This window comes from Musca domestica, unplaced genomic scaffold (assembly GCF_030504385.1).
Source record: "Musca domestica strain aabys unplaced genomic scaffold, Musca_domestica.polishedcontigs.V.1.1 29, whole genome shotgun sequence".
In the NCBI taxonomy this organism is placed as follows: Eukaryota; Metazoa; Arthropoda; class Insecta; order Diptera; family Muscidae; genus Musca; species Musca domestica.
In genome coordinates, this window is record NW_026712296.1 from 10,803,675 (window position 1) to 10,822,726 (window position 19,052).

General features: G+C 36.4%; 1 protein-coding gene across 1 annotated transcript in view; it reads right to left on the reverse strand.

Moving 5' to 3' along the window:
• Positions 1–16,316, reverse strand: part of LOC101892759 (elongation factor-like GTPase 1) — a 432,356-nt gene extending 416,040 nt beyond the window's left edge. The window contains exons 1-4 of the mRNA XM_059124407.1: positions 15,230–16,316; positions 14,055–14,700; positions 12,933–13,987; positions 12,756–12,869 (exon numbers count right to left, since the gene is read on the reverse strand). Coding sequence (XP_058980390.1) covers positions 12,756–12,869; positions 12,933–13,987; positions 14,055–14,700; positions 15,230–16,148 — 2,734 coding nt within the window. The 5' untranslated portion in view covers positions 16,149–16,316. The remainder of the gene's footprint in view (positions 1–12,755; positions 12,870–12,932; positions 13,988–14,054; positions 14,701–15,229) is intronic.
• Positions 16,317–19,052: the final 2,736 nt, after the last annotated feature.

Consider the following 19,052-nt stretch of genomic DNA (forward strand, 5'->3'; position numbering starts at 1 on the left):
TGTTAAACAACGTACGTCAATCAATAAGGCGGTGATTATTAAACACTACACTGCATTCTCTCTCTTGTTTCAACTTGCCCTTGCATGAGGTTTACTTAGACCAGCTAATCGTCTTCATCATTCTTTTCTATCGATCCACCAACCAGCAAAGAACTATAAAACATATTGTGACAATTAAAAGTTTTCAACCTGTTAAGTTTTTTAATATTTTGTAAAATTGATTCGTTCAATTGCTGAAGTTTTCTTCACAGTTTCTCACCCTAAAAAAAACATAAAATATCGAGAGGTAAATATTTCATTTTTTCTGATACAGTGTTCAATTTAAGTGAAATATTTTATTAACAGAAAAGGTACCCCATATTCGCCACGCGACCCACGTGATTTTTTTGTGTTACCTCTGCCAGAGGATAACCATTCTCTATATCACGGGAAACAATACCGCTATCCATTATTTTAAAGGTAATCTAAAACAGAAATGGGTTCCGCGGATTTGTCTAATTTTTTTTAATTTTATCCTCACAGGTTATAAAACCTTTTTATACCGTGTTGGGGGCTCTGAGGAGCCACCACTTAAACGCTATTCTACAAATCCAGGACAAGTTCGATTTCCAAATACAGAATTAAATAGCAGTCTGTTTGGCTACCTGACGTTATATCTAAAACTGCCAAGACAAACAGCTTGAAAATTGTGGTTTTGTAAATCTTCCCGAAATTTGGTACAAAAACTTCCAATTACGTCAAGTCGGGTCAGTGGATATTGTATTTCCACAATTTCATATTGGAGTCTGCTTATTCCGTCAATTACGTCTTAAGAAGCTGAAAATTTTATAATTTATTTTCTACCGTTGCCATAAAATTCTGAAAGTTTCAACGCAACTTTAAACCCAGCTTGAATTAAGTACGCCTGTCAGTTCTGTTTCATCATCAATTCCTACAATAACCTAATATTTATAAAATATTACCTACTATTAAGTTAAAAAAAATACGTATGGAGTTACCCATATATCATTAATTACATGGAGATGATAATCACGTTGTTAGATTGAACTTCGGTATGTAAGCAACGCAAAAGTAAAAATGATCTTCATCGCAGCATAGCAACAACAAAGAACTACCAACTACCATAATGGAAGAGGCCTCTACCAGCGGTGTTTTTGTTTGGTGAGTAAATTAATCAAAACAAAATAACATTGATCTTTTGCATTGCTTGTTACATCGCCAAAGAAAGAACAAAAGAAAAAAAAAAACAACAACATCATCATCATTACATTTGATATGTCGCTTGCTTTTATTACTTACTGCATTCAATTCCTATAACAGATTCGGAAGAATTGTTTTTGTTGTTCTTTCTGTTCTTTCTTATAAAGTGTCTTACATTATCATCATCATAATTATGTTAAAGAATAGATTTAACGATAGCCCTACGATAGGCATACAGAGTAATTTTGTATCTTGAATTAAGTTTTTATGTGCTAATTTGAAGCTCTTATATAATAATTTTTATGTTTGCTAATAATTTTTGTTTTTGAAGTTTACAAAAATGAGTGAATAAACTGATTAAAATTTTCTTACAAGGTGTAATCGGAAAGTGACTTAAATAACTACTTTAGGGATTTTAACTAAGATAATGTGCCTCGTTAAAATCATTGGTTGGGAGGGCTGCGGCACATGACTCCACACCATCAGGAGATCCAAATAGGTATTTTGATTGAGATTCGTATAATTTCAGCATTATTGACCAACATGGGGTATTCTTTGTCAGCATTTGATTAGGGTCAATTCATAGTTCATATTCCATCTTTAAGATCAGGGAGTCTAAAATAAATTTATTTCTAGTGTGGACCAAACAAAATGTAAATGGGAATTGAGAGAGTAAGATCCACCCCAACCCCGACTGTTAGCTAGCCCTTGCATGGCTCCCGCCCACTCCTCTTTCCCAATAAAATCAGTTGGTTTCATTTTCGTTATATACCAATACAAGTGGTCCATTACAGAAATTGGCGCCCAACGTGGGGCATAGGAGATTTTTTACTGTTTAAAGTTTTGATCTTCTTAACCTCACACATTAATCCATTAAATTGTACGTTTCATACAAAACAATGAATGAATATGCTTTGAGTAGTTGCTTTGAATCTTTTGTACAGATAATTGCAGAATTAGGTTTGGAAATTTGAATTGTTTGAGTTGTAAACCCGAACAAATCAACCTAATTAATTTTGCAATTCCTTCTATGCAGTTCACTGAATTTGTTTAATTCATTGGATTTCATTGTTATTGGGATTCTATGTTATAGTCTTTCAGAACTGGACTACCTTCCTCCTGCCTTATCGTAGGATTTACAAAACAGTTGCTGATTGCATATTTTGTCCATTATGAGGTAGTATATAGGTGAAGAAGAGGATGATTTGTTTAGACTGATTATTACTTGAATATCCATTCAATAGACCAATTTAGTGTTTTCAATCAAAATACATTAATACTTAAGTCCTTTTTGCATTACACCGTGATATGTAAGAAGTACGTTTTATGAAAATTAAATATTTTTGTTTCGAAATTATTATTGAATATTATATTAAAATAACATTGGATTTTAAATTATGCAGAGAACTCCAATACAGGCATTAGGTGCTACTGCATCAATTTCCGACTCCATATACGAAAACCATTGTGTAGTTTGCGACGAGCAAATACTATCCGATCAAGATACCATAAACATTTTAGAATGTAACCACACATTCCATCGTATATGTTTAGAAGGCTATTTGGCTGAATCCGCAGAATGCCCAACTTGTAAAAGGCCCTGCTCTCTTGCAGATTTAAAGAAAAATGTACCCATAGACAAAGGTAAATCTTATAATAAATCTAGAGGCCGTGGAGCCAGAGCAAAACAACACAATACAAGAAGCTATTGTCGAAACCTTTTTCAAGAGCGTTTTGCTAATTCGTTGGCTGATTCTAATGTAGACATTTCTGCAGACAATGTACAAGACTCACAGGTGCCTAATTCACCCGCCAACTATAGCAATAGGAATGCAATTCCAAACACAATTCAACCTACAATAGATTATACTCAATTAGGAGAAATAATTGAAAACACAATGACTAAAATTTTCAAGAATTTAAACCTGTTGCCTACGACATCTACTAGAGACAGTAATCCAAATTTGTCTTTAAATGTCAACACATCAGTTCAGCAACCCATTCAAAGAAACAACAGCAATCAACCTTCAAATTCCATCATAAATAATACCACAATTCCTCCACCACCAACCACAAACAATCAACCACCGGTTGATACAGTCAGACCTTCTCACTCACAAGAGTGTAGATCGCCCAACTTTTTAGATACCCAACAGATTAGACCTGATAAAGTCACCTCAATTATTCGAGATTGGCATATCAGATTTGATGGTTCTTCCACTGGAATAAGTGTAGATGAATTCTTGTACAGAGTTCGTACACTGACCAGAGAAAACTTAAATAATGACTTCTCACAACTCTGCAAAAACTTACCTTTATTGCTGTCTGGGAAAGCCCAAGATTGGTTTTGGCGCTACCACAAACAGGTAGACCACATCGAATGGGAACCCTTTTGTCTCGCTATTAAATACCAATATAAAGAATTTCGATCGTCCTTCGACATAAAGGAAGAAATAAGAGCCCGAAAAATGAAATCAAATGAGAACTTTGAAACTTTTTATGAAGCGGTATCCTCTTTGTTAGACAGGCTTGATTCGCCAATGCCCGAACAAGAATTGATTGAAATTTTGACTCGAAACTTGCGTCCTGAAATTAGGCACGAGCTTCTTTACGTACCCATTTTTTCTATTGCTCATTTGCGCAAGTTAGTGCAAATGAGAGAATCCCTACTTGGAGAAGATTATTTCCGAAAGACTATGTCGTTAAAGCCTCAATGTAATCGTCGTGTGGCTGAAATACATTTCCCTAGCGACGCTGATTCCGAACATGAGGAAGTTACTCCGCAATTATCTATAGATGCGATTCAACAGCCTCCTAGACAGGTAAAGTGCTGGAATTGCGATGTGTTTGGACACTTTTGGGAAGATTGTGAAGAAGAAAGGAAAGTATTTTGTTATGGTTGTGGAGCCAAAAATACTTATAAACCTCAGTGCTCCAAGTGTTCCTTAAAAAAAATAGCCAAGTCAAAAAACTAACAAAAGATCCAATTCCAGAGCAGAATCATACTCATGGTTCATTAGAAGACTGTTCTAGACCTGACTGCCTGGATAAAGAAAACACATTTAAAGTTCTGCACCGACAAACTTCTAATAAACTTACTCAAAATTCAGACACACCAGTTTTATACCCTATTTTACCATACCATCAGAGATGGGAACAATATTTGGCCAAGCGAAAGGAAATTTTTGAAGATTTTCCAATTTCCAACAGAAAACCAAAACGATCAACTTTAAGGTTGCGGCGTTATTACAAACAAAGAAGGTTCATCTCAAAATTTTGCATTTCATCTATTGTCAATAATGCCGAAGACAAACGTTTTTATGCTTCAGTAAAATTTTTAACTTTTAGCGAGTTAGGATTGCTCGACACAGGAGCAAATGTTTCTTGTATTGGGGCAGATCTCGCCAACACAAATTTTGATAGTTTTAGAGAATTTTTTCCATTGAAGACTAGCGTCAAAACTGCTGACGGTAATATTCAAAGGGTAACCGGTTATTTAGAAGTTCCAGTTGAGTTTAAAAATTCTACGCATAAAATGAGACTATTAATAGTACCATCGATTTCACAAAGACTCATATTGGGACTGGACTTTTGGAAATCTTTCCAATTAGCTCCTGATTTATTTGGCAGTATAGTCTTTTCTTCGTCCAATGAAGATTCATCTAAAATCGTATCCGAAATGTCAGAGTCAAACCTATCTGCTCCCAAAATATCCAATTCTCATGATTACCCACTTTCCCCATCACAACGTCAACAGCTAGCTATTGTAATTGATCTATTCCCCAATTGTGACAAACAAGGCTTAGGTCGAACACCCTTAATACGTCATCATATCGATGTTGATGGAGCTCCTCCCGTAAAACAGCGTCACTATCCTGTGTCACCAGCCGTGGAAAAATTAATGTACCAGGAAATAGACCGAATGCTGGCTTTGGGAGTAATCGAACCCTCAACTTCGGCCTGGAGCTCGCCAATGCGGCTAGTTTTAAAACCCAATAAGGTTCGATTGTGCCTTGATGCACGTAGGCTCAATCAGGTCACACGAAAAGATGCTTACCCTTTGCCGAGTATCGAGGGAATATTTTCTCGACTACCTAAAGCTAACATCATTTCGAAGCTTGACTTGAAAGATGCTTATTGGCAAATTGGGCTCACGAAGGAGTCGAAAGCATTAACAGCTTTTACTGTGCCCGGTAGGCCTCTCTACCATTTCGTTGTCATGCCTTTTGGCCTCTGCAACGCTCCTGCCACAATGTGTCGTTTGGTAGATGAGCTTATTCCTCCAGACTTGCGAAATTGTGTATTCGGCTATTTAGATGATTTGGTCGTAGTTTCGGAAGACTTTCCCACGCATTTGGCCATTCTCGTAAGACTTGCTGACCAATTTCGGAAAGCCAATCTAACCTTAAATGTGGCCAAATCACACTTCTGCGTAACTGAAGTTAATTATTTAGGCTACATAATCGGCGACGGTGGTATTAAGACCGATCCCCAGAAAATCGACTCGATATTGTCATGGCCTGTACCGAAAAATATTAAGCAGGTGAGAGGATTCCTCGGCCTTGCCGGATGGTACAGAAGATTTGTAGCCAATTTTTCATCTATTGTCTTCCCCATTACTGAAGTCTTGTCGACCAAAAAGAAATTTCGCTGGACAGATGAAGCGCAGGCAGCATTTGACAATCTCAAAAAGCTCCTGACGTCTGCTCCTATCCTCTCCAACCCTAATTTTTCGCAAAAATTTTATTTACACTGCGATTCCAGCGATTTCGGTATCGGTGCAGTTCTGATACAGTTAGATGAGGAAGGAAATGAGAAGCCAATTGCATTCATGTCGCGCAAACTGAATACCGCTCAGCGAAATTATAGTGTAACTGAGCGCGAATGCTTGGCAGCAGTCGAAGCAATAAAAAAATTTCGCTGCTATCTCGAGCTACAAGAATTCGAGGTCATCACCGACCATTCTTCGCTGTTATGGCTGATGAAGCAACCAGATTTAACTGGACGTTTAGCCAGATGGGTGTTCAAGCTTCAAGGCTTCAAATTTTCTATCCGGCACAGAAAAGGCAAAGAAAACGTCGTGCCCGATGCCTTTTCAAGAATACCCTTTGGAGAAATATCTGAAATTGAGTGTCTTCAACCCGAGATCGATTTAGAGTCGTCCCATTTCAATGATGAAGATTATATCCTGTTAAAGGATAAAATAAATAAAAACCTATCTCAGTATCCGGATATCAAGATTGTAGACCAGTTCGTTTATATAAGAACTGACCCATATGACGGGGACCCTGAGCATGAAGTATATTGTTGGAAACTCTGGGTTCCAGAGAAATTACGAGAAAATGTTATAACCCGTGCTCATAATTCGCCAATATCAGCTCATTGTGGTACAGGAAAAACCATAGAACTGATTCGTAGGAATTTTTACTGGCCAGGACTAGTTCATGACGTTCGTAGCTACATTGGCTCTTGTGAGATTTGCAAGACTTCAAAAGCTCCAAATTTTATAATGAAGCCCAATATGGGTCAACAAACAGACATTTCAAGGCCTTTCCAACGAATGTATATTGACTTGCTAGGACCATATCCTCGTAGCACACAAGGTTATATCGGCTTACTTATTGTGTTGGATCATTTGACCAAATTCCATTGGTTATGTCCGCTTAGGAAATTTACTTCTGCTTCCATTATGGATTTTTTGAAAACAAATATTTTCTATATATTTGGAGTGCCTGAGTCGATAGTTAGCGACAATGGTTCGCAGTTCAAGGCTAACGAATTTAACGCCTTTCTTACATCTTTTGGCATTTCTCATACCTACACAGCATTGTACTCTCCGCAAGCAAATGCCTCAGAAAGGGTTAATCGCTCTATAATAGCTGGTATCCGTAGTTATCTGAAAAAAGACCATACTATGTGGAATCAACACCTTAGCGCCATAAGTTGTTCCTTGCGAAATACGTACCACCAAACGATTAAATGTTCGCCATACCAGGCCGTTTTCGGTTTAAATATGGTTACCCACGGTAGTTCATACAAACTTTTAAGAAATCTTGGAGCTTTGAATGAACCCCATGTCCAAATGCATAGAGATGATGAACTACAAATACTAAGAAAAAATTTAAAAGTCCGTTTAACTGAAGCCTATGAGTCTAATCGTCATCAGTATAACCTGAGGTCGAGACCGATAATTTATAAAGTGGGCCAAGTTGTTTTTCGTAGGAATTTTGCGCAGAGTTCGCATGAAAAGAAATTCAACGCGAAATTAGCCCCTCTTTTCATCAAGGCAGTTGTTAAAGAAAAAGTAGGCAGTAATTACTATATATTGCAGGATGCTGATACCACAAATATTGGCACGTACCATGCCAAGGACATTCGCCCTTAAAAAAAAAAAAAAAAAAAAAAAATAAGATTTAGTTCTCCTCCTAATACTTTTGCATATAATGCAAGTATTATGTGGTTTGTAATATGAGTTTCAAAATTAACGTACACTTACTGTACAGTACTTAACATTATATCATGTTAAACAACGTACGTCAATCAATAAGGCGGTGATTATTAAACACTACACTGCATTCTCTCTCTTGTTTCAACTTGCCCTTGCATGAGGTTTACTTAGACCAGCTAATCGTCTTCATCATTCTTTTCTATCGATCCACCAACCAGCAAAGAACTATAAAACATATTGTGACAATTAAAAGTTTTCAACCTGTTAAGTTTTTTAATATTTTGTAAAATTGATTCGTTCAATTGCTGAAGTTTTCTTCACAGTTTCTCACCCTAAAAAAAACATAAAATATCGAGAGGTAAATATTTCATTTTTTCTGATACAGTGTTCAATTTAAGTGAAATATTTTATTAACAGAAAAGGTACCCCATATTCGCCACGCGACCCACGTGATTTTTTTGTGTTACCTCTGCCAGAGGATAACCATTCTCTATATCACGGGAAACAATACCGCTATCCATTATTTTAAAGGTAATCTAAAACAGAAATGGGTTCCGCGGATTTGTCTAATTTTTTTTAATTTTATCCTCACAGGTTATAAAACCTTTTTATACCGTGTTGGGGGCTCTGAGGAGCCACCACTTAAACGCTATTCTACAAATCCAGGACAAGTTCGATTTCCAAATACAGAATTAAATAGCAGTCTGTTTGGCTACCTGACGTTATATCTAAAACTGCCAAGACAAACAGCTTGAAAATTGTGGTTTTGTAAATCTTCCCGAAATTTGGTACAAAAACTTCCAATTACGTCAAGTCGGGTCAGTGGATATTGTATTTCCACAATTTCATATTGGAGTCTGCTTATTCCGTCAATTACGTCTTAAGAAGCTGAAAATTTTATAATTTATTTTCTACCGTTGCCATAAAATTCTGAAAGTTTCAACGCAACTTTTTAAGTACGCCTGTCAGTTCTGTTTCATCATCAATTCCTACAATAACCTAATATTTATAAAATATTACCTACTATTAAGTTAAAAAAAATACGTATGGAGTTACCCATATATCATTAATTACATGGAGATGATAATCACGTTGTTAGATTGAACTTCGGTATGTAAGCAACGCAAAAGTAAAAATGATCTTCATCGCAGCATAGCAACAACAAAGAACTACCAACTACCATAATGGAAGAGGCCTCTACCAGCGGTGTTTTTGTTTGGTGAGTAAATTAATCAAAACAAAATAACATTGATCTTTTGCATTGCTTGTTACATCGCCAAAGAAAGAACAAAAGAAAAAAAAAACAACAACATCATCATCATTACATTTGATATGTCGCTTGCTTTTATTACTTACTGCATTCAATTCCTATAACAGATTCGGAAGAATTGTTTTTGTTGTTCTTTCTGTTCTTTCTTATAAAGTGTCTTACATTATCATCATCATAATTATGTTAAAGAATAGATTTAACGATAGCCCTACGATAGGCATACAGAGTAATTTTGTATCTTGAATTAAGTTTTTATGTGCTAATTTGAAGCTCTTATATAATAATTTTTATGTTTGCTAATAATTTTTGTTTTTGAAGTTTACAAAAATGAGTGAATAAACTGATTAAAATTTTCTTACAAGGTGTAATCGGAAAGTGACTTAAATAACTACTTTAGGGATTTTAACTAAGATAATGTGCCTCGTTAAAATCATTGGTTGGGAGGGCTGCGGCACATGACTCCACACCATCAGGAGATCCAAATAGGTATTTTGATTGAGATTCGTATAATTTCAGCATTATTGACCAACATGGGGTATTCTTTGTCAGCATTTGATTAGGGTCAATTCATAGTTCATATTCCATCTTTAAGATCAGGGAGTCTAAAATAAATTTATTTCTAGTGTGGACCAAACAAAATGTAAATGGGAATTGAGAGAGTAAGATCCACCCCAACCCCGACTGTTAGCTAGCCCTTGCATGGCTCCCGCCCACTCCTCTTTCCCAATAAAATCAGTTGGTTTCATTTTCGTTATATACCAATACAAGTGGTCCATTACATAGCTCAGGTTCGAAAATGGACGATATCGGTCCACTCCATCAAGTATCTCCCCCACAAAGGGTCAAAATTTTGAATAATTATAACTCTTATAAAATGTGGTGCAAGAGTCCCATTATCTTCAAATTACACACATCACTTTATTTTTGTTAACCCAAGGACTGGTGTGAAGATGGAATATATCGGTCCACTCCTTCTGGTAACGTTCAAAATATTGAATATCCGTGAAGCTCATAATAAACGAAATTGACATCCAAATCCATTCAGACTAGACAAACCTCAAAATTTCTATCAACACAAGATCTGTTATAAAAATGGTAGAGATCGGACCATTTCTTCTGATACCTCCTCCACAAAGGGTAAAAGTTTTGAATAACCAAAACTAATTTAAAATCCGAAATAAGTTTTCAGTTCTCTTCATATTTCACACACAATATATTTATTATTATCTGGTGTAATGATATATACGTCCACTACTTCTGGTACCTCCCCCACAATCAATCAACATTTTGAATATCCATTAAGCTCATAAAACGCGAAATTGCATTCGGACTTGGCACATCTCAATATTTCCATCAACACAAGAACACCCCATTTCTTCTAGTACATCCTCCACATAGGGTTCAAGATTTTGAAAAACAAAAAAAAAACAAACAAATTTCACATATAAAAACATTTTTGCTAACACAAGAAGTGAAATAAATATATAAAATTTAAAGAAGTATGAAATATAGTACAAACCACTCCTTCGGAACCTGCTCTACATGGGGTCAGCAATTTGAATAATCACAACAGAAGTCAAAATATATTTAAATAATAGAACATTGGCTAAGGATATACATCAGTCGGCAAAAAAATTGCCGTTTTAATAAAAACAGTTATATGGGGGCTAGACGAAGACGTGAACCTACATAAGTAATTTTCTGTCATAGGATTTAATACCGATTCTGAACTTCAAGTACAAAATTTGATGAATAATGTCGCTAATATCATTAAAATATAAAATAAATTGAGGTACAGTTATATGTGGGCTATACAAAGACCTAGTCCTGCATAGACATAGGTTGTACTATCCATTACGAACTTCAAATACGAAATTTGAAACAATTCCGGTCTATAATTGTTGTGTTCCAGAACTGCAAGAATGTATTTGAATATGGTATTTTTGAAGACAAACGAACTCTCAACTCGATGTCAAGGAAGTGGACGGAAGAAAACAACAACATCAGCATAAATGGTTCGAAAAGTTAAGAAGCGACTTGATCGAAACCCGCGTCGCAGTGGCCAAAAAATGGCTCGTGAACTGAACATATCGCAATATTCCATTCGGAAAATATTAAAAAATGAGCTTGGGGTAAAGCCATTGAAATTCCAAAAAGTGCAAGAACTTACACCGCAACAGAAAGGAAATAGACTAAAGCAAGTAAAGAAGCAGCAAGTTCGGTCGGGCCGAACTTTGAATACTCTCTACCATTTGGAACGAATTTGAAAATTTTCGAAAAAGATAACATTCGCCAAAAATTCTGTTAACATTTTAAAAATAACGAATATAGCCGTTATATTGTTTGTCGCATATTCAAATTCGAAACTCAAATAATACATCTCAAAAAATGTCGGTGAATATTGTACCTAAAATCGTCAAAATGCAGAATATAAGGAGGTACTGATATATGGGGCTTATACGAAGACCTGGACCTGCATAGGCAATTTTTTGCCTTAGGCTGTGGTATCCATTTCGAACTTCAAACACCAAATTTGAAACAGTTAGTAAAATACCGACTACCAGGAGGTACCGTTATATGGGGGCTATATGAAAACGTGGACCTACATGGTCCATTTACGAACTTAACCTGCCTACTGACAAAATAAATATGTGTGGAAAATTTTAACCTTCTATCTCAATTCATTCGAAAGATAGCGTGATTACAATAGACAGACAGACGGACATGGCTAAATCATCTTAGAATTTTACACTGATCAAGAATATATGGGGGCTATATGAAAACGTGGACCTACATGGCCCATTTACGAACTTAACCTGCCTACTGTCAAAATAAATATGTGTGGAAAATTTTAGCCTTCTATCTCAATTCGTTCGAAAGCGTGATTACAACAGACAGACAGACGGACGGACATGGCTAAATCATCTTAGAATTTTACGCTGATCAAGAATATATATTCTTTGTTGGGTCTAAGATCATTATTTCGATGAGTTACAAACGGAATGACAAAATGAATATACCCTCCATAGAATGGTGGAGGGTATAAAAAGCTAATGAGTTGCTTCGCTTGGCCCGAAAGTGAACTGCCGAATTAAACCAAAATCTCCGGACACTAATCCGTTGAACTATTGTGTCTACAGTATTTTGGAAAGCAAGGCTGGCCCTAAAAAATACCAAAGTGTCGATCACCTCAAGCAAGCGCTTCGCTGGGAACGGGCTAAAATACCGCAGAGCATCATTCGAGCAGCGTGCGACGGTTTCATTGGCCGTTTGAAGGCCATAATTCGTTCCAAAGATCGCCAATTCGAACAAATCTAAAAATATTCGAAAATTTGATGCTATTTCCGATATTTTTTGATTTCATTTAATAAAATAAAAAAAATATTTTTGACTAAATGAAGAATAAATAACTTCCTGTAAATAACCTGTAGTAGGGTATTAATATATTTTAAGGTTGTTAGTTTCGGAAGAAAACATTAACATTTCAATATTTTATCAAATAATTTTCAAGCAGTAAATTGTAATGTAGGTTCGAGTTGATACAATTTTAATAGTCAGATATCATTGTTTAAATTTAGTGATTTCTGCTGAAAAATGTAGTAGCGCCCTGGGGATACAAGGCGGAACAACCCAATTAGTAAAAAACTGCGTTATATACATACTATTTGCAAACATCCAAAAAAATCCATAAAAAAATTGACTAAAGATTTTTTATGTTCATCCATAAAAAACAAATAAGGTAGCATTCCTTGCATACCTTATTGGTCAAAATAATAAAGGAGTTTCTTTTGAAAACCATTTGGGTACAAAAAAAAATATTTTTGCTTACACACTTACCTAAAACTTCTGCATTTACCACGATATTACAGCTATACATAGGACTCACTAAACGTTGAGGTTGATTCTGGAATGCCATACGGCATACTTCCTTCGATGCTGTCAGTACTTGGCCTATAATAAAATTAAAAATGTACATTCTCCTACATATTAAACTTAAATTACAATATTTTTTACCAGAAAATGGCCCATAGGCCTTGGAATTCAACTCTTCACTAGTATCTATAGACCACTCAAGAACCATGAAACATACACCTTGCATTGGTTCTTCACATAGAGGTCCAGCTGAAGTGGACAATTGAAAACCATTGACAAACGAACTGTTGTAGTCGCGACGAACATCTGCGCCCTCATCCGAACATTTTGGTGGAGCATTCCAAATTGATGGATGCTCATAATCGGTTAAGTTTAACAAAATATTAGTGCCACAGTGCTGAGGACCTAAAGACCAAATACGTTCCACTAACTCGTCACAAGATAGTTTCGTCAAATCGTTTGTATCGAATTCTTTTAACGCTACCATCAGTTGCGTTTTAATTTGCTGCAATAAGTTTTTATGTTTTTCTGATGAATTCATTGATTTTGCTGCTGATAGCTCTTTGAAGAAAGTGTGATATTTTTCCAAAATATTTACAACCATCTGGGGTAGAGGCAAAGCAATTACGCGCAATGTAGATAATTTATTCAGAGTTTGAATGGAAGCAATTTTTTTGGTTATATCTTTGTCTTCTGATGTCTTGACAATTGCTTCATTAACCATATCTACTGTGGCGGCAGGAACTACGGTCTCACGGAATGACACAATTGGTTTTGAAACATTGACTTTTATTTTAGCATAGCTCTCTTCCAGATCACGAACACATTTTTCCACATGTACTTCTCCCAGGGTGGCAATAACATGCTCTCCAGTAGGTTCCACGGAAACTTGAACACATGCATCTGCCTGATTAAGTAGTTTGAGACCTTTTAATAGTTTTCGTATATCCGAGGGATTAACGGGTTCTATGGCAACGCGGAAAATTGGCGTAGCCATTATGCTCAATTCACTAAATGATGTGCAGTACATGGTGTTGCTTAATGTTCCCGACTTGACAATGTCCTTTTCCAGACCACCAATGCCAACAATGTTTCCAGCTGGCACTTCATCAAGGGACTGCAATTCGCCACCCATGAATAAATATAAATCTCCTATGGTTACTTCACTGATGTGTGGGGAATCTAAAGAAAGGGAACTTTAGGAAAAAAGAAAAGTGCTTAGTAGTCAATTTATCTTTTCATTACCAGATATGTAGAACTTACTCCTCTTTCCTGGGGTCATGTTTCGGAGCCAGATTGTATAACTTCATGCCTTTCCTTAGGGTTCCACTGAAGATTCGTGCAAATGCTATAAATACAAATTCATTTTTTTCCTCTTCAAGCCTCTCCTCCTCCAGTTTCTTTTCTTGCTCCGCCTTAAGGGCTTGTTCCTGAGCTATTCTATTTTCTTCTGTAGACATTTGCTCGACACCAGTTGTAATATTTTCCACTGCCTCCTGCTGTTGTTTTCTTTCTTCGATACGTTTTCGAACTTCATCGCGACGCGTTTGCAACTCTTGTTCAGTAAGGCGTTTTGGTTTATTCTGAGGCAAACTTTGTACATGCACAGGTGTCATTTTCGATACAAAAACAATAATATTTTCAGAATCTGCTTTGCAACGTTTGAACTCTTCTTTCAGTGACAATGATTCGGGTGGGTAAGTGTTGATATCAGCATTTTCAGGATACAATAAACGTTGGGCGCGTTCATCACTGATTGTATTGGGTGGAGGTACATGTTTGACAACCATTTCGAGAATACTACGATCAATTGGCAACCATTGACCCAAGACGGATTTTATTTGTGCTTTCGGATCGCCGGCACGCAAATCGCGAGCTAATAATTTAATACCAAGTTTTTCGGCAATTACTGCAATGATAAGCAGAAAATAAGAGATATGAATGTAGATAATCATATTTTTTTTAAAATAAATGTTCTACAATACAGAATAGATACTAATTTTTGGTGGTCCAACTCAAACTAACTCTGCTATTCGGGCGTATGATTATTGTTGTAAAGTATACTCTAAAAAAAGACCCTTCGCTTCCAATATAAGTGACAGATGAGGCTAATTATTGAAAATATTACCAATTCAAATGCCCAAAATTTTCTAACTATCGCGATTAAAATATTTCACGTCTCTTTCAGGAAGTTTATTTTCTGACACGCATTAATTTTTTGTTTCTCCGGAATCAAGAAAAATATATTGCTTCAAATTTTTTTGAAATCTAATTACAATAAAAACGGACTGTGTATTTAAGGTAGGTATTTTAGATTTGTTTTAGAAAATTGGGTCTCAGGAAGCTGAATTTATAAGGCGCCCATTGAATGTATCAATTTTCATAAATGTTTTATTTTTTTTAATTCTTTGACTGATCTTATTGATAGTGATACTCACCTGGTATTTTATCTTTATCCTTACGCACCGCAATAATATCGTATAAACTCCAAATGTTTTCCAAAATAAACTGTACAAACATTGGTTTCTTTGCTTTTTCCTGAGCACCAGGGGCAGCACATTTCTTCTTAGCATTGTAGTAATAATCACCCCAAAGAACTTGTTCCAAGTCGTTGGTGGACATCTCCAAACGTTCTGCATAGGTCACAGCAAAATCCCTTACACTAAACGCCCAACCATCATAAGCTGAACAGAATACAACATTTCCAGCAGCTGGGTTAAAATACAATGTTGAGTCATCACTGTCCTCCAATGCTGATTCGTAATTGTCTTTGTGGCTTATATCCTCTTTGGCCAAGACATCTGAAGCAAAAATACTACCCAATACGGCATTAACTTGTTCCAGCACTTGCATGATATGGAAGTAGGCATCCAAGGGTGTCATTTGTTTTTCCAAAATTAAACGATCGATTTTATTGAGAACCAAAACCGGTTTCAATTGTTCGACATACACCTGTTGTAGGCAGGCACGAGTCTGCGGACAAACACCTTCCACAACATCGACGACCACAATTGCACCATCGCATAAACGTACTGCCGTGGAAACTTCACTGGAAAAGTCTACATGGCCCGGAGAATCAATTAAATTTATTAGGAAATCCCTTTGATTTCCCAGGCTTTGATAGTACAGTGAAATGCTGCTACTCTTCATGGTAATGCCACGTTCCTGTTCATCCTGACGATTGTCCAGATAGCGCAGTTTTCCCGCCATACGTTGGGATATAATACCATTACTGGCCACTAACGAATCGGCTAGCGTTGTCTTGCCATGGTCTACATGGGCCAAAATGCAAATATTTCGAACAAGTTCGATGTTCTTTTGCAATTTTACCAAATCGGACGGATCGACAACGGGCATTTTTAAAAACTATTTGATAAAGGAAAACTGAGGAACAAAAAAAGCCGGTACGCGAGGGGTACTTAATACTGCACAACGCGGATAAACTTTGCGAAAACAGACGGGACGAACCGCACGTGTTGAATGTTTTTGTTGATATTGTGAAATTTGCAACCAGTCACAATCGCATGTAAACACTGAATTGTTATGAAATTTACAGCTGATATATACAATCACAATAGTTAAGCGATAAATAATTCCCAATAAGACTAGTACAAGGGCTAGCATAGCTTTTACACAAGATTATTTTTTTTTTGTTTCTTCAATATCAAAAAAAATAGGCATAAGTTGAGTTTAGGGGCTGTGCTCGGATTGACTTGAAATTTATACTACAGGTAGGTATTTTTAAACTGATTACGGCAATATAAATTTTTTGTGGGGGAAATAACCGGTTACCCGGTTATTGGACCCGAAAGTTCAGATACAATGTTCGGTTTTTATCCGGTTCCACTGAACCGATACAAACAAAATGGGTATCATTGGAAAGCTTATGAAAATACCTATCCAACAAGTGGTCACATGAACCGGTTACAAGAACCGGTTCCAGAGTAATGCAAGAAAATTGATATTTTTTACCAGTACTTTTTGAAAAACCCATAAAAACTCAAAAATGGACCCATTATAAGGTATTAAAATCTACATACCGTATTATAGCCAACAATATTGCCTTTCCAAAATGGTATCATACATGTTGATATCTTTTGTAATTCCGAAGATATTGGCTTTTAAAGTTGTTACTTATGAAAGTAGTATGAGTGAAGCCAAGTTTTTAAGTTTGTTTCCTAATTTGTTCATATAGTTTGTAATTTAGCGTTATTTATTAAGAAAAAGTATAAAAAAATTGATTAAGAATAAAAGGTGTTTTAATTATAAAAGTTTAGAAAACTATGGATTGCGTAGCCGGTGTTGGACATACATCAGAGGAGAAAATCTCAAGCCCCGGCCGAAGGCCGGCTACCTACAAAGATTACAATGTTTAGAAAAATTAGCGATCGCGTAGCCGGTGTTGGACATACCCCAGAGAAGAAAATCTCAAACCCCGGCCGAAGGCCGGCTACCTACAAAGATTACGATGTTAAGAAAAACTAGCGATCGCGTAGCCGGTGTTGGACATACCCCAGAGAAGAAAATCTCAAACCCCGGCCGAAGGCCGGCTGTTTAAAAATGCTATAGAGGTTAGATACATTTGACTGGAGAAAAAATTGCAAATTAATGACTTCTATCACTAATATCTTCGGAACTACAAAAGATATCAACATGTATGATACCATTTTGGAAAGGCAATATTGTTGGCTATAATACGGTATGTAGATTTTAATACCTTATAATGGGTCCATTTTTGAGTTTTTATGAGTTTTTCAAAAAGTACTGGTAAAAAATATCAATTTTCTTGCATTACTCTGGAACCGGTTCTTGTAACCGGTTCATGTGACCACTTGTTGGATAGGTATTTTCATAAGCTTTCCAATGATACCCATTTTGTTTGTATCGGTTCAGTGGAACCGGATAAAAACCGAACATTGTATCTGAACTTTCGGGTCCAATAACCGGGTAACCGGTTATTTCCCCCACAAAAAATTTATATTGCCGTAATCAGTTTAAAAATACCTACCTGTGGTAAAAATTTCAAAATGATCAGAGCACAGCCCCTAAACTCAACTTGCTCCAAAAAATATATGCTCTGTTCCAGAATATGCAAGAATCTGTTTGTTTTGTAATTATTTTCGATATCACAAAGGGAAACCCGGTTATCGTAGTGAAAATATTTACATTCTTGAAGTTCTGGAAAAGAGCAGAAGAAGAAGAGAGCTTAAAATTTTTTTAAAAAATGAAAGTTTAATATACGCTCCATTGTAGATAAGAGATAAAGATAGTCGCATCGACACAGCTGCTGGGACAATGAACAATTAAATTTTCTGCCAATTTTGTGTATGTATTTATTGTTTATAAAAACAAAATATTTCCAAAATCAATGATTAGAAGAAACTTAAATTGCGGGGCGCGTATTAATGATGAGCGAAAGCTTGCTGAAGCTCACAACCAAAGCAAGAAAATTATCTGGGGCTCAACTTCGAAAGCTGAAGAGGCAACAGACAAGAAAAAAAGAAGAGACGCAGGATGCTCCTTTGGCCGATGGCAACGATGTTGGTCCCAACACCGAAAAGGTGAGCCCAGCCACGAAATCGACTGCTAAATCTAGGTTTCTGAGAAGAAATCCCTGACCCGACAGAAGAGGAAGCTGTCCGAGGAAACGGGTAAGAAGCCGTCATGTTACGAAAAAGCAGTCAGGAAACATTATAGGAACGAAATGCAATGAAACCACGGAGAAAATGGTCAACAATAAAATTGTGGATCACATAATGGAAGGCGCTGATACAATTTCCATTAAGAGTAGCGTACAGCGACAAAATGTTCTTTTAGCTTGCTACACATGCAAACATTGCCGCTCTAAAGGAGATTATAGGGAAGATAAAACCTCCTTGGAAAAACGGCAGCCTCAAAGTGGTGAGGAAAAATTAAATTCCTCGCCTGACTAAAACGGCGGTATGGGTTAGAGGATTTGACAGCAAACACAAACAAGACCTTGGATGGGAAGATATGGGAGGAGAAAGAAGATGGCACTCTCTTTGTGATTTGAATTGACATTGGCATTGCTTTTTTACGTCTCAAATGCGGTCAAATTCAAGATCAACAAGATGAAAATCAGTCCAGACGATGAAGCCAAAAGTAACAGCGAGGAGTAGAAAGAAGAGCTCCCGAGCAACACAAAAGCGGAAAGTGAAAGTGGTTGAGCAAGTTAATGGAAATTGAATAACATAATTCTGAAGCAAGTGTTTTGTAACTTAAATATTGTTTTTAAAAATC